The sequence below is a fragment of the Oryzias latipes genome, chromosome 7 (genome assembly GCF_002234675.1).
Source record: "Oryzias latipes chromosome 7, ASM223467v1".
Lineage (NCBI taxonomy): Eukaryota > Metazoa > Chordata > Actinopteri > Beloniformes > Adrianichthyidae > Oryzias > Oryzias latipes.
This window is the reverse complement of record NC_019865.2, coordinates 15,681,769-15,697,289: the sequence shown is the minus strand read 5'-3', so window position 1 is coordinate 15,697,289 and position 15,521 is coordinate 15,681,769. Positions and strand designations below refer to the sequence as shown.

Sequence of the window (15,521 nt, the reverse complement as noted above, 5' to 3'; positions counted from 1 at the left end):
GATGATTTTTTGAAATGTATTTTTTACCCAAAAGTGCTGAGTGAGTGGCTAAATTTCACAGCAGAGTAACATTTCTTCCCAGCTCTGTGCATCGGTGAGGCAGGAACAGAGGTGACGCCAACGTTGTGTAGGCGAGCTGGAGCAGGAAAAATCTGCTGATTAAATCAATCAGGCGGCTGTCAGTCAGCTGGTTTGGTTGCTGCGTTCTTAATGAAACTCACCATGATGCTAAATGTGTAAATAAAACATAAAAAGAAGCATATGACACAAAACACAACGCCATAATAACATGTTATTGTGACTGTTCGACCTTTCACCTGTATGCAGTCCTACAGATTTTGGTACCTCTGAATGTGTTGTACATACAGGTGGTTTTTTTTTTTTTTTTGTTTGTTTTTTTCGGTCTATGTGGGCGTCTGGCTGTCTTTGTGCATGTCCTTATGCTGTCACATCTGCTGTTACCAAGGAAACCCCGTGGGGAGGCTAAGAAGTGCCGAAAGGTGTACGGCATGGAGAAGAGAGACATGTGGTGCACAGCCTGTCGCTGGAAAAAAGCCTGTCAGAGATTCATCGACTAATCCAGCCCCCACCAACCCGACGAGCTGGTCCACACCCGGAGCGACAGCGAGGTGGACTCTTTCACTGAGGAGATGAGGGCAGCTTTGCTTTTGGTGGAGTTGTCAGTGCTGCTTCCTCCAGGCCAGCAAAGGGGCTTTGCCTTCTTTCTTTTTTTTGTTTTTTTCCAACATAGTGTCAATACACAAACTGCTTAGTAGAACAAAAAGTAAACCGAATATATTACGCAGGTTTCTTTTTTTTTTTTTACAAGGTTAGAGATCTTCCGCTCACAGCAAAATAAGGAACAACAAAAGAAGAGAAAAAAAATCTGTAAATTGGACTCTGATACTTCAAATAATGTGTTGCTTTCACTTCCTTCAACTTTTTGCAAAGGTTGATGACTACAGATAAGCTTTTGTATATTATGTTCAGTACAAGAGCTTCATGTAAGCTACTATTGATGGGTGGGGGGAATCGGGGGGGGGGGGGGTGTAAAAGCTGGAGCGCATCTGTTTAAGGGAAATTTCGCCTTTTTTTCACTTTGAACCATGATGTTGGGCTCACTGGAGAGCGACCACATGTTTGAACTCCGCTCAGTGTCGAACCAGTTGGTCATGGAGGGACTCCGGAATCGCCTCCCAGGCTTTCTTGTACATTTGCGGAGCTGCACAGAACCCGTCACACCACGTGGTACGGAGAGTTTCGCTCTGATGTTCCAAAATGTTTTTGCCAGAGATGTACTGAAATATATTTCATGCTCTTATTCTTTTTATGAGATACGCACCTTGAAGACAAACAAAAAAACATGTCCCCCATTACTTTGAGCGTCATTATAACCCCAAGAAAGAGGGGGGACTCCTCCATCCAATAGAATTAGTTTTCAGCTGCTGAAGCAGCTAGCAGTCATGTTGTGCAATCAGAGGAACAACAGCATTTAATATTTTCAGTCTTGCTTTGTGGAGGTGCCAGTGAGTCGCGGTAAAGGCACATTTTATGATGTTTTTGTTTCCTAATGGCAACTGATGTTCTTAAAGAGATTGTTTACAACAACTTGATGTGAATCACTGCCCTTTGAAATGATCGCTGGCAGTCTGACTGATGTTCATTGTTTATGTAGGAAACCAACGTTGAGTTTGTAACCCAACAATCACTACCTGATGAGTTCAAGGATCCGTCAATCAAAAGGGAGAGTTTTTCTCCCGAGTCCCGCTGTAGCGTGCATTCGACAAATGCGCCAACAACCACGCCCACTTTCAGGGAATGCCGAGCATGGCCTCGCTTTTCTCAAAGATTGAATTCTTTCAACCCAAAATATGAGATATAAAAGCCATATTATAGAATTCATAATCAAATCCAAGCAAAGCATGGATGCTGGCGGTCGGCTACGGACCGATTTATATATAGGAGTGCGTGTAGTATGAATTGAAAAATATTTAACCTTTTAAAAAGGCCTGTAATGCAAGCCTAGTTCCATAGATAATCGACAAACTGTAGATTATACACAGTTTCTGCTTAAATCTTATGATATAAAAGTGTTTCTTTAAAGGCAAAACCTTCAGCAATCATCGGGGAATTTGTAAAATTAGTTTTGTTTTTCTTTATTGAAACAGAGTTAGAGAATTAGAGGAGGAAAAAAAAAAGAAGTGATTTTTAAAAAATGTCAACCCTTTTCTGACGACACACTTGTGTAATCTCTTTGTCTCTTTTTGTGCGATGATGGAAAAAAAGAAATGCAGATGACCGTCAGAGATCCCATGAGTAGTTTTTACCTGTATCCCCCCCCCTTTATTTTTAATCATTTGTAGTTTACTTTTCCAAACTTTTCCCAAGCTAACCAATTTAATTATTGTAGTTTAAATTACTTGGACGAATGACAATGCTAATTTTTGCTGTTTCTGTGATTGTTTGTTTCCCAGAAACCAAATGAACTGGTGGTAACCCCCCCCCCCCCCCCCCCAAAGAATTTCAGGAATTCAAGTCAGATGTGTTGGAAGTTCAAAAGTAAAACAAAATCTTTACGTCAGAGTCATGAAATAGATGTTTAAGGAGATTGACACTTCTGCTGTATATTAGCTGGTTCAGCTGCGTATCCTCTGTCAGCCTCCATGTCTGACTGTGCAGCTCCACTTCAGACGCCTGTCGCCGTAGAAACACCTTTTTGTTTCCGCCCCGCCACACTCGAGCATCACACGTGTGCTGCCCAATCTCTATTGTGAGCCCCCCCAGCAGGTCAGTGGGTTGCTGTGGCAGTAGATGGTGACGTCTCCCTGAGTTCCTGCTGCAGGGCTTCTTCACGATCCTTGATGTTTGTTTCAGTGGAATCCCAGATAAGCTAGGTCAGAAGGCCTCTTCCAGTCAGAAACTTGACCAACTTCACCAAGTGCCAATGAGAAGACTTTAAACAGGAAAAGGCATACTGACCTGATGAAATTGCACTACACTGCACTGCGCAAAGACATGTTTTTATACATGGATATTTTATATACACACATTTTATAGTACAAAAGGTATTTTTTTGTTTTCAAGGGGATGGGAGGGGTTGAATCACTGCCTGGTGGAAGAAATGGGGTTTCAGGGATAGGGGGTCAAGAACCTCTGGGTTCCCCATTTTTTATTTTTTATTTTATTTGGCAAGTGATGGTAACAGTTAATGCCTTCCTATTGGTGTCAGATGTACTCAGCACAGTGTTGGCAGTTTTTGGTGCGCGGTACTGGAAGTACAGTGTGGTACTCAGATGTAGTCAGTCCCTATGCGTTTCTTTGGTTGAGTGCCAAGTGCTGAAAGCAACGCCAGCTTTGTAGTAATGACAGGAAAACAGTAGTTTCCGTCTGTAGCTTACACAGTATCATCAATAACAGACAATCCATTACAGGGTCCCACTGTCTGGAGAGTTTATTTACCACAATACTCACTTTTGTGTCCGTAAATCCAATAGCTTTGTGCCTCTAAAAAAACATGCATAAAAAGGGCTCTGCTTCTAAACATAATACTGAGCTGTTTTTTTTTTTTTTTTTACTTCTATATACTGTCTTTAGTGCTGGAGACCACTTCTGATCATGTTCCTTTGGTTTGCTCATTGAGACCGTGTCAAATGCCAGCCTTTAGGCCTTCTCCATCTATGCAAAGCACCAGCAGAGTTAGAGAGCGGCGCTCTGGCCGGCCTCCACTTGAGCCGTTTGCCCTGGAAACCAAAGCGGCTCTTTGCCCTTTAGCCACCGTTCTGCCTTTTCAAGTTTCCTCATAGTAGCTCGTGATAACTCAGAGACGTGTCACTCATTCAGATCTCAGAGCAGACTCGGCCACCAGCCAGAAGAAAAGGAAAAAAAAAAACAATGCACACATTGTGAGGATGGTCTTTTTCTCTTAAAAACAAAATGTCTTCAACCTGCAAACCGGTGGGTGGAGAACGGCCTGAACGGCTGGTTGATGTTTGCGGAAAAGGTAGATGGAAAGCACAGCGGCAAAGAGTTTTTTTTCTGGTTGCAGTTTCAGGGCTTTTTCTTTTGTACATAAAGCAGCATTAAGAGATCAGTGAGCTTTTTCATATTTTGTTGTTTATGTTTGTTGTTGTATCTTTGTTTTATGAAAAGGATTTTTCTTTTTACATTGCAGTTACTCAAAAAAATCTTTTTCTTTGATGTTAATGAGAAGCTAAGGAGAAGTGATGTAGTGTATATTGTAGCTTAGAGGAAAAGGGGAGGAAAAAGATATCCTGTTGAATGTAAGACAAAAAACTTTTATTTTGGAGTAATTTTGGCTAGTTTGTACGGCCTGTTGTGATCTGTAGTGCATCCTGATTTTGATATCCAAACTCATTATACTCGGATTTCTGTTGCTGAACTGCTGTTTAATATAGATTAATGCAACCACACAGTATTGCTCTACTATCTTTGTGCAATGAGATGCTTTACTTTGGAACAAGGGCTTGCTTGCTTTTTGGTGTAATCTGGTTTCTTGCTCTCACTGCTGCTGATGTCTCTTTCACGATGAGACGAAAGACTCCCCGTTTGGGTCATGAAGTCGTTGTTTGGACGACTTTCCGAAAAGTGACCTTGTGTGAGTCGTTCTCCTGCACCGCACATTCCAGCAGACGGCATGCTTTCCCTGTCTTCCACTTGCTTCCAGTTTCCAGCAGTTCCTCTGCCATCACCTCGGCCTTCTGCAGTTCCTGTTTTTGTGCTTCTTGGCTTGACTGTGGTTCCACCCAAGCCCTTACCCAGTATATTAAGCTAAACTAAACCCTTTAAATGTGCATGAAAAATGCCTTTTTTTGTCATTTTTTTCGTTTTTGTCAACAATGGATGTGCTGCTTTCTTGAATGTTTTCATTTGTGCATAAAACTGCAGCAGCAAAAAGCCAATGTATCTCCATCCAAATCAAATGTAACGCATAGCAATGGCAGCTCCACTCCACTCTGCTCGTATTGTCTGTCCAAGTGTTTAACCCGACTCCTTCTGTGTGACGACCTTCATCTCTGCTGTTGTGTTTTCGTGCAGCCGTCCTCCGGCTGCTGTAAAAACTCCCCCTTTTCTCTTTCTTTTGATTGATTGTCTTGGTTGAGTTTGAGTTTATTTTGCATGTCTACCCATATTCGTGATTTTCATATTCTTCTTTTTTTTTTTTTTTTTGTCTTTTGGGAGATGCAACACTGAAGGGTTTTACGTGTTAGACTTCCGCTCTCAGTATCTAGCGACTCAAAGCGGATGTTGGGGGGTGATTTTTTTTTCTTTGTTTTTTTTTCCCCTCTTTGCGGGGAAAAACAAAGCATCAGCTTTGGGTCTTCACTTGGCAAAATGTCTCGTGCATGTGGGCCCGGCCGCTGGTCTGCATCAGCTGTCCCGCGTGCACCGAGAAAGCACTTTCTGAAGAGTGCTGCACTCATGGAGTAAATGCGTGAATGTTAAGACTTTGACTAGTGTTTCAAAAGATGGATGACTATGTATGATGCTCATAATGTGATTTATGTGATGTAACGTGACAGAAAGAAATAAAGCTGAATGGAAAAACCCCTGGTGTGGGGTTCTTTTGTTTGGAGAAATGTTGACTTGTCTGCAGCACCACCGTGTGGACAGTCTGAGGTACAACAGCAGCTCCTACAGACTTGAAGAAAAAGAAAGTCCGAACACGCATCAAGTACTTCTTTACAGCAGCAATTTCAAAATTTATTGAGACTGATTGGTTTTTGCAAATAATATTCAAGCTAATTCTTCTACTAAACATGAAATTAGATAAAGACTTGGACCGCTGACGGGCTGTCCCAACATCAAAACTGGAGGCTCATGGTTGACGGTAAAAATGCTTTGTGATCAGTACTTTTTAACCCAAAAAAATCTTTGCACAAGAGCACTTAAATCTGCCCGTAACAAAACAGGTGTAAAAACAGGACAGTTTTTTTTCCCTTTTTTTCTTTTTTTTTTTTTTTGATTATTTAGCACATTTTGTTACAAACACAGGAATATGATAATATAAAGTCAGTATTATGTTGAACAGTATTCCCATTGCAAATAAACAAACCTCAAGCTTCAAGTGCAATCCTTGACCAACAAAAGACCCTTTGAAACTTGAGAGAGAAAATAAATAATATATAATAGTAATATAAATTCATATATATGAAAGTATACACCATCACTCTTATTAGAAGAACAAAGTAAAAAGCGCCAAATTTTGAAATATAGTATAGGCATACCCATATCTATGGCTTCATGATTTGCACGTGTGAATCAAGCTGTACAGGCTAAATGAGGATTGCAAATTGTACACATCTAAGAATACCCATAATCATCTGCAGTAAAGCAAACGGTTCCAGTTTTGCATTGTGTGGAATGAGACGGTTGTGTGCAGATGCCGAACATGTTGCTTTGGTATGACAAAATGAAACACGGGCATGCAGTTAAGACCACAAGATCAGGGCACAAAAGGTCATTTGACACACTGTGGGGAGGAGAATCAATTCACCCATTATGATTTGTCTCAAAGTTTCATCTTTGAAAAAAAACATCTCCAGTCTGATCATCCACATCTTGGTAATCTCTCTTTCCACTGGCAGAAAGGTTTAGTCATGTCCCAGATCAGCTACACTCTCACAAGCATGCAGGTGAAATGTTGTAGAGGCACATATTGAGGAGTTGATGGCAGACATTTTTTTTTTCCTGAAGTACAACCCAGAATGAGGAAGAGGACGCACGGCACAGGTTGTGAGAAGAGCACAGGGCAGGAGAGTCACGCATACATCCAGATGTCTGAGTGGTCAGAACAGCACCACAGCACAGAGATTAGTCACTGATCACCAGCCTCTTCCAAAAGTGACATTCATAAGTCCAACCCCACCATCCTTTTTTTTTTTTAATCCAAAAAGAAAACTTTCAACAAATATGGCCAAACTCAAATTCTATACACTAGAACACAAAAATCAGAGTTGTGGTGTTGGGGTGGGGTGGGGGGGGGGGGGTGCAGTCCATGGCACCTGCAGCAGAAAGGCCTGGTGTGTACGACCACAAAAACCAAAAATACATTTTTCTAGAGTTACTGTTGCAGCACTGAACTTTCTTTTTATCCAAATGAAGTTACAAAATTAAAACTCAAGTGCAAAAATCTGCAGCCTAAGTGTGAGTGTGTGTATGTGTGTGTGTGTGTTGGGGGGGGGGGTCGGTCAGTCCGCATTACTGCTTGATTGTATGTCTTTCAAGCTGTTGCACAGTAGAAACTAGAAAACAAATTCTGCTTGATTTGAAATATGCAGTCTTCAAAAGCCAGCTGGTCCTTTCACACAGCCCTTCATGTTCGTAAGAATAAAATAGCATGTGCACTTTAGCAAACTGACAAGTAGTAACAGGTTTAAAAATAATAAAATGGGGGGAAACAGCAACAAAATTGTTTACCACAACAATAAATCCAAAAAACCACCAACACACGGACTTTCAAACAAAGCACTTCATGTAGACAAAGTACTAGATTGTTTTTGGTTCTATATTAATCAATTAGTGTACATTAGTGATGCTAAAGCATGTGCTGAATATAGGTTTGAATATTTAACACAGAAGTTGGACAGTAATGCGACTTTTCCCTTCATGATAAAAGAAAACAACAAAAAATGAAAGCATGAAACTGGCACAATAGAAGGTTCATTTAAAAGCCCGATGGCTTGCTGTCCACAACAAGGCAAAATATGAAAGCTTTTTTTTTTTTTTACACAATATATAAAACACATATAAAAGAAACGCACAATAAAGCCTAGCATCCAGCACTTCATAATAATTAATAATAGTAACATCAACAAGAATAATCATAGTTTTAATATTCATAACAATAAGACAAGTTGGTGGCCTCACTTGAGTCATTAACAAGTTTGCCAAAAAAAAACAACAGAAAAAAAACAGAAATCTTAGAAACAAAAAGGAAAAGAATAAAAATCAGTCTTTTCAGACGCGCATCCTTGCATACAAACACCCGTTTTGTTTCACGCAACACAAAGAGAGCAAGAGGTTGAAGTTACCTTCTTTAAATCAGGAATCCACGAGCATGTTTTTTTTTTCAATAAATAACAAATTAATATCACACTCTTTACAAATACTGAAACTCTGAATTTCAAGCACAAACTTGATCCTCTTCTCCAACGTTGGAAAAAAAAATACCCTTTATCATTAAAAGTAAGATTAAGCATGGAAAGAGTCTGCATATTCTGTATCCAGAGACTGGAGTTGGATGATTGATAGAAGAGGAGGGAAAAAAAGAAGTATAAGAGAGAAGAACAAAGGCAGCTCCTCCGTAGGTGTGAGAGACTTGGCTCTCAGGTCCTATCATCACAAAGTCCAGTGTGAGAGACACTCGGCCAAGAGAGACAGAAAGGACTGTCGATGAAGGCTAGGTCCAATTTGTGCTCGATTTGTGAAAGTTCGGAAAAAATAAAGCCGACACGAATGCCCACTTCAAACTCCCACGTGCACTGTAAAAGTTTAGTCCAGCCACTCTGTCTCATTCTTCCCCCCTTTAGACTCAAAGAACTGTATGTACATCTAAATCTCCAGGAGCGGTTGGAATGGGTCGATAGAAACCACGTGGTGGACTTACACTGAAAGAAAAGATTGAGGACCCCGCTGGAAGGCATATAAACAGCAATCTGCACAAAGATTCAGTGATTTCTGTGTTGTGATAACAGTCAAGAGGACATAAAGTATATCCTTAAAGGTAGGTGCGGTCACCGAGTTGTTTAAGCAAAGGTCAGATCAAAAATGTAAACTGTGGGTTCAGGGCTTTGTTAGGAGTTTAGTTGTCATTAAAGTGCAAGTCTGTGGCAGTAGGATTCTGCATCAACAATGTGCTGTGGGGCGCTCCGGTGCCCCGACGCTTTGCAATAGATTGAGCGTCTGTCTTCACTTGCAAAGAGACGCGTCCCCAGAAACATTACAGCTGAGGAGGGACCAATACACCCGTTTTCCTGGCTTTCTCCCCTCCTCTGTCCATGATCCTTGGTTTCCATGGTGATTGTGATGGCAAACGTACAAAGTTGTAGTTTAACGTCAGCCATGTCCTTGGATTTCTTTTGCAAAAAAAACTTTAAAAAAAACAAAAAACTGCTAGACTTTGACCTGAACCCTCAAGAAAAAGGAAACAAAAACACTGCATTTGAAGTAAAGGAGGTAAGCAGAAAAAGCCTTGCAGTTAAACCATCTTTGATCTCTCTTCTTTTATGGCAGTCAAGGTTGAGAATAGCGTTCGCATGTGCGTGTCTGTGCATTTGAGTGTTACTCAGAATGATGTTAGATCATTGTCGCGCATCACCCTACAGCATTTCCATTCAAAGGAAGGCCTGTCCACAGAGCGACGAGTGGGTAAAGAGAGCCGAGGAATCTCCCTGAGAGACCACAGCAGATCTTCAGAGATTGGTTGAGGAGCCCATGATGTGAGCTGGACAGATTCTATGAGATCCAGGCGAAGTCCTTCTCGCTCCCGTTCTGCTGCTCCCCCTCCTGCACCGAGGAGTCACTCTCTTCTTTCTCGTTGTCCAGTGCTCTGTGTTCCTCAGTGGTCATCCCTGAGTCCTTCCACTTGCCCCCCTCCTCTTCCCCTTCTCCTAAGATCTCCCCATCCCCCTCCACCATCATCTCCTCCTCCCCTTCTCCGTCTCCATCACACTCCGCCTGGTCATCGTGGAAACGATCCCCAGGATACAACTCCTCCTCAGGGGAGATGTCGCCACCCACCTCTCCGTTGTGGTCCAGCAGGGCGGCCATGCCCCTGCCAGAGCAGTCAGCGCAGACGCCATGACGACGGGAGCCATGTTTAATCCCAACGCTGGCTGCTGACATAAAAACGCGGCTGCACACTTTGCACACATACTTTTTGTCTTTGCTGTGGACCTGCGGGGAGAGAAACGCCATTACACATTTTTAATTTACACTTTTATTAGGTGCAATTCACCGCCCCCTGCTGGCGACTGCACTCACCAGTGTGTGCCTCTTCATGTGCTCCCTTCTGGTGAACTTCTTGCCGCAGATCTCACAGGGATAGGGCCTCTCACCAGTGTGGGAGCGCATGTGCCTCTTAAGGATGCACTGGTGCATAGCTGAGAAACTGCAGTAGGGGCACTTGAACTTTTTACGGATCACCGTGAAGTCATTCACTGCAAGGACAGAAAGGTGGAGGGGCAGAATAAAAAAATATATATATTATTATTTGTATTGAATGAGTCTCATTCTGATAAAGAAAAGTCTTTTGTCACTTCAGTTTCTGCATTTAATTAGCAATGTGGCTTAGAAATGTACCATCAATTCCCACGGTCATACCAATCCAAGTCAAAGCTACAGTTGCCTTGGCAACAGCTTTTCCTCCATAAAGTAATAAAGGCATAGAGATACTTTAAGCACATGGCACAACAGTCAGTCTGCCTGAGCAGCTCTAGAAGGTCTCTACTATGAACGGCGAAGACACAGACAAAAGCCAAACAGGGAACGACAGGAAAATCACGCACAAAAGGAAGGGATGACTGTAATACATCACTACTGTCTTTCAGAGAGCACAAAAACATCACAGCACGCATCTACTGTACATTAAAAAAAAGGGAGATCAAGCACACTAGAAAGGACTATAAGGTAATATAATTACCTCGTGACTGCTGCTCTTTAAACAACTGACAGCACATCAACAAAAAAAACATGCATGTGAACATGAACAGATGCCAGTGGATGAACAAAAAACAACACAACAGCAAAGTTATCTTTTTATTTTTATTTTCAGTCATTCTTTAATAACATAATAAAATCTACAAGCCAAGCAAGAGTCACTCAGTCGGGAAAAAAATATTTTTTCACACATTGGTTACACGGGCTTCAGTGATAAATAATAGAATCTATTATTTAATATCCTTGAAAACTGGAAAGCTGCATTCAGATTAAAAAATACCGTTGCAGCAGTCAGACGGTTTTTTTCCATTCCTCTCCTGTGACGAGTTCTTCAAAGTTCTTGATTAGTTTCAAACTTCCCTGAGCCTGCCAGTCTTTTTCTGCAGCTGGCTGGGACACTGTGAGCTACGTGAAAACAAAGTTTTGTCAAGCTTTTTTGGAGTTCCCTGTAAACACAACAGGAAGACGAATCCCCAGTGGAAACTGTAACTTTTCTGGCGCACACATGAGTCTGTGTGGAGTGTTTTCTCATGAGGTAAAGACAGGTGCATGATTTCTTATTGTGAATCCTTCCTTATAAGTTGTAACCAGGTTGACCATGTGTTGGAAAAAAAAGAGAAAACAAGACTATTTTGGCAGGAAAAGGTGAATCTGCAGTTGCACTGAGGCTTTAGGCTTGTGTTCAGCTCTCATCCTCCTCATCGCCACATTCCTCATTCATCGCCTTGTGTTTCCCCACTTTGATCCCTCTTTTCTGCCCTGAGATCACAACATCGCTATGAATGGTCTGCAGCCGTTACGTCACGAACAAAGCACATTTGGTTTAAAGGGCACCTGCCCCTCACTCCCTTACTTCCCCTTCAGATGTGGGGTCGAAGGTCAAGAGGGGTTGGAGTCGTGAAGGACCAATAACTGCTCAGCTCCAGCTCCACTCAGCCACGACAAGAATTACAGATCAGAGACAAAGGAGATGGTCAGAGAAGGAGAAAATGACACCTCCCCATTCCATCATGGCTATTGTTTTAGCGGGCTAAATACTTTCTCCGTCTGCATTTATCTCAAACCTCTGCTAGCAGTCATGCACCACAGACAAGCTTGGCACTAAATCCTTTAAACTCATGTTTCCTTTGTCATGTTCATGTTAATTTAAATGTTTTTGTTTTTTGCTGAGGTGACAGTCAGAATCTTTAATGCTGCAATTCTGGGGCGTTCCTGCAGGTGGCAGGGTTGTGTGCCCTGTTAGGAATGCCTGACAGGTAGGAGCTGGCTTTGAAAGTCTTTGTGAGTGTAATGCAGGGGTGGACACACAGATTAAGATCTCTCTGCCTAAAAAGGAGACAAAAGTTGAGTCAGACTGGTGACTGGCGACAGAGAGCCAGACGAGTGGTTAGAAAGACACCCCCTGTCTTTCCATTCGGCACTGCAGTGAAACCAATTTCACCCCGTGCTCTGAGATACATCATTTCAGACAAAAGTTTTCTAGATCTGTTTTGCATAGAAGGTGAGCGTTTCTGTCAAGATACTCAAAGAGTATTCATGAGGGTATAACAATGTAGAAATGGGTCTTGTTCTCTACGATTCTCAATTAAAAGAAAATGGCCAGCATTGTTTTTGACATGAGACACAACGCATGTACACTGTAAAATGTAGGTGGGAATCTACAGGCTCTCTACATCAATCGCCCTGTTATGATCACTAACTTTCATATACTGAGACATGTCCACTCCGCTGCTGCCTCCCAGTATATCTTCAGGTGCCAGCCTCACCTGGCAGCACACTTTAACATGAGTTGCCAGGTTTTTCTGGGTGCTAAAAGCTTTGGCACAGACCGGGCAGGTGTGCCCTCTCTCTTTGGAGTGCACGGACGAAAGGTGTCTGTGCAAGTCTGTGCGGTCTCTAAAGTGCTTCAGGCAGTACACGCACTGCATTAGCTTCTTCTTAAAGTGGATAGTCTTCTCGTGGCGGTCTGCGTTGGATTTGAGGGTGAAGCTGGCGGGGCACTGAGAGCAAAGGTAGCGTGCTGACGAATGCTCGCCCGCTACAGGGCGGTACAAGGATTGCCCGAAGAGGGCGGGCTGGGAGTGGGTCTGGTGGTGGGGATGGGTGGGTTGCAGGCCTTGCATGCTTGACCAGTCCAGGGACAAGGCCATCAGAGACAGGGTGTGGCGGTATTCATGCTCCCTGAGATGCTCCAGGCTGCTGAACAGCCGTTTGCACAGGGAGCAGGCGAAACCCTGTGAGGGCCAGGCGCCGTGCTCTGGCAGGTCTCTTTCCCTTGGAGCAGCCTCTTCAGTCAGCACAGGCAGCCCTTCAGTTCTTCTGCCAGCTACAGACACTGCAGCAGGCACAGTCAGGCCACCAGCACAGCTCTCCTCGCCCATCTGATCCCTCTCAACAGGAGACTGGTCAGCGTCCAAGGCTGTCGAGGTATGAAAGAAGGGGGAGCAGACATGTGAGAAACAGCTTTTGAAGGCCAACTCTGAAGGTATCGATGAACTTAAAGCCTCATCCCTCACCTGTGCCGTACTCTTTTCCATCCGCTTTGTTTTTTATGCATTCCTGCAAGAACAAAATATCCTATTATGTTTCACACGAGCTAATTTAACCAGTCTGTATGGAATGTTGCCTGGGCATGCAAGAGGTAAGAAGGTGGGACATGCTGTGAAGAAAACTTTTGTCACACGAAAGCAGAAAAGAAACAAACAAATAAAAAAAGCCAAAATAAGAAAGAGACAATTATTCAAAGACAATTTGGAGAGAACAGAGCAAATGCAGACACAAGCAGACAGATGACAGTTTCAGGATGCTGCAGCTGTCTGATGGGACGCAATGCTTCACTGTTAATAATGTTCAACCCCTGCTCACTCTTACCTCCCGCCTACACCGCAGCAAAGCTCTACCCCTTCCTCCATCCACCCCATGCCTCTCCTATCCCTTCACTGCTACTTGCTTTTCACTCCTCTTCTCTAAGAACAGAACACCATGCACTGGGCAAACAGATGGCTTGTCCACAGAGATGGGGAGGCTTGTTGGAAGGCAGGTCCACTGAAATCAAATGTTGGTCCTAAATGCTCGCAGCATACACATAGACTGACTAAAAAATAAAAAAAATTCACTTGCACGCCCACATACACACATGCACACACACACATCGAGCAGAACAAACAATTTCCTGAGCTGCAAGAGCAAACCTCTCATTGTCTGCTAGTATTGATTCTACTCCGTCTCATCACACCACCTTGCCCGTTATCCACTATCTCTGAGCACACACTGCCATTGTTGCTAGATGTGTCATCTCTGATGCAACCACTGTACACTACATTACTGCTAATGCCATGCAAAGACCCCCTGCTTAAAGGTGCATTCGTGTCTAGCTTTATTAAAAAGATAATCTAAGGAGGGAGGCAAGAGTGAAGAGCGGCAGCAGCCTGAAAGGAAGGGAAAGTAAATAAAGCAAACAGTAAAGAAAGGCAAACAAAAAAACAGCATTGCTTCTTCAGAGGAGCAGGAAATGTGCCAGATTTCACAAAAAAGAATGAGATACATGATGTGCACAGAAACAGTCTGCAATAGCAGAAAAATTAACAAAACAAAAATGCGGAGAACATAGTTTCCCACCCACACGTCACATCGGTGGTCAATTTTTCTCTTTGGCCTTACAGCCCCCTCTGTGACTGGAAGCCGGGTTAAGCTGCCCCCTGAATACTCGCCTCCACTCCCTGCTGTGAACTTTTATCAGAGCGGAGGAGTGGTACCCAGAGAGCAGCCCCCGCCCGAAGCTGAGCCACGCTCAGTGCGCTTACCTCAGGCAAGGTGGAGGGTTCTGGGCCCTCGGGGTCCTCTTCCACTTCCATGTCCGATCCTCCTGAGTGTAGTGAGGGGACCCCAGCCCGCAGACCGGGGGCCTCCAGGGGCCGAGGCTCAGGGGGGTGCAGTGGCGTAGGTGGAGCGGGAGGGCAGTATGCTGATGCTGATGATGGTTGGAGTGATGGTGATGGTGGTGGAAGATGAGGAGGAAGAAAAGGAAGAGGAGGAGAAGAGCCAGCACCCTGTTTGTTATGATTTGTGGCCCCTGTGGCCCCTGGCCGAAGCGGGCTGCAGTAGTTGTTGGAGCGGAGCCCTAAGAAGCACAGGAAACGAGTCTCACCCACCCACTCACGTACAACTGCAACTCTGCTAGCAGCTGGCCACCAGAATACAACGGGAGAGAGTGGGCAGGGGGGCACACAGAGGCTGCCAGTGCTGCACTATCAAACACTATAGAGAGGGGGAGGAAGAAAAACTGAAGTTTCACTTTCCACCAGCCAAGGGGAAAGGGTGAGGGCTTCTCTTCTCTCTTTTTTCCTTTTGCTCCTCTGCTCTCCTTCTCCTTCCACCCACATGTGTGCACAGAGATGGCAGCAAGTGTGCGTTGTGTGCAGAAGTGTGCATCTGTTGTGTTTGCCAGTAAAATGCATGTAAGAAGAGGGTCTGAGGATCTGCAGTGTGGAGGGAAATAGTTTTGGAGTGGAGCCATGTTGCCGCTGAAGTGAGGATTTTTTTTTTTGTACGCGCAGGGCTAAAGACGACTATGCCAACCCCGCGAGATGTTTCGGAGCAACAAGTTTGGGCACGCTGAATAAAGAATTTCAGTTTACTACAGTGTTCTGCTTTCAAACGGAAACACACACTGAAGGTTTTTCTTCTGCATGAAGATCTGTCCACTTCTTTCTGCTGGGGAAGCATCCTCCTCCCTTTTGTCCTATTTTTTTTCTGTTATGAATAAGCCATGTTTTTCAAAGTACTGTAATTTGTTCAACCCAGCGAGTGTAAATGTGAGGCCAATGCATCTGGAGTTATGCAGC

General features: G+C 43.6%; 2 protein-coding genes across 7 annotated transcripts in view; one reads left to right on the top strand and one right to left on the bottom strand.

Moving 5' to 3' along the window:
- Positions 1 to 5,565, top strand: part of slc2a4rg (SLC2A4 regulator) — a 33,780-nt gene extending 28,215 nt beyond the window's left edge. For all 3 annotated transcript variants that reach the window (XM_023956670.1, XM_023956668.1, XM_023956669.1), the window contains one exon: positions 467 to 5,565. In XM_023956670.1, the coding sequence (XP_023812438.1) occupies positions 467 to 578 (112 nt within the window). In that variant the 3' untranslated portion in view covers positions 579 to 5,565. The remainder of the gene's footprint in view (positions 1 to 466) is intronic.
- zbtb46 (zinc finger and BTB domain containing 46) overlaps positions 5,171 to 15,521 on the bottom strand; it is a 69,649-nt gene continuing 59,298 nt past the window's right edge. For 3 of the 4 annotated variants that reach the window (XM_023956664.1, XM_023956666.1, XM_023956665.1), the window contains exons 5-7: positions 14,481 to 14,797; positions 13,194 to 13,236; positions 10,769 to 13,096 (exon numbers count right to left, since the gene is read on the bottom strand). In XM_023956664.1, the coding sequence (XP_023812432.1) occupies positions 12,336 to 13,096; positions 13,194 to 13,236; positions 14,481 to 14,797 (1,121 nt within the window). In that variant the 3' untranslated portion in view covers positions 10,769 to 12,335. Of the gene's footprint in view, positions 9,916 to 10,002; positions 10,179 to 10,768; positions 13,097 to 13,193; positions 13,237 to 14,480; positions 14,798 to 15,521 lie in introns of those variants that run through there. The other variant, XM_023956667.1, reaches the window with a different exon arrangement.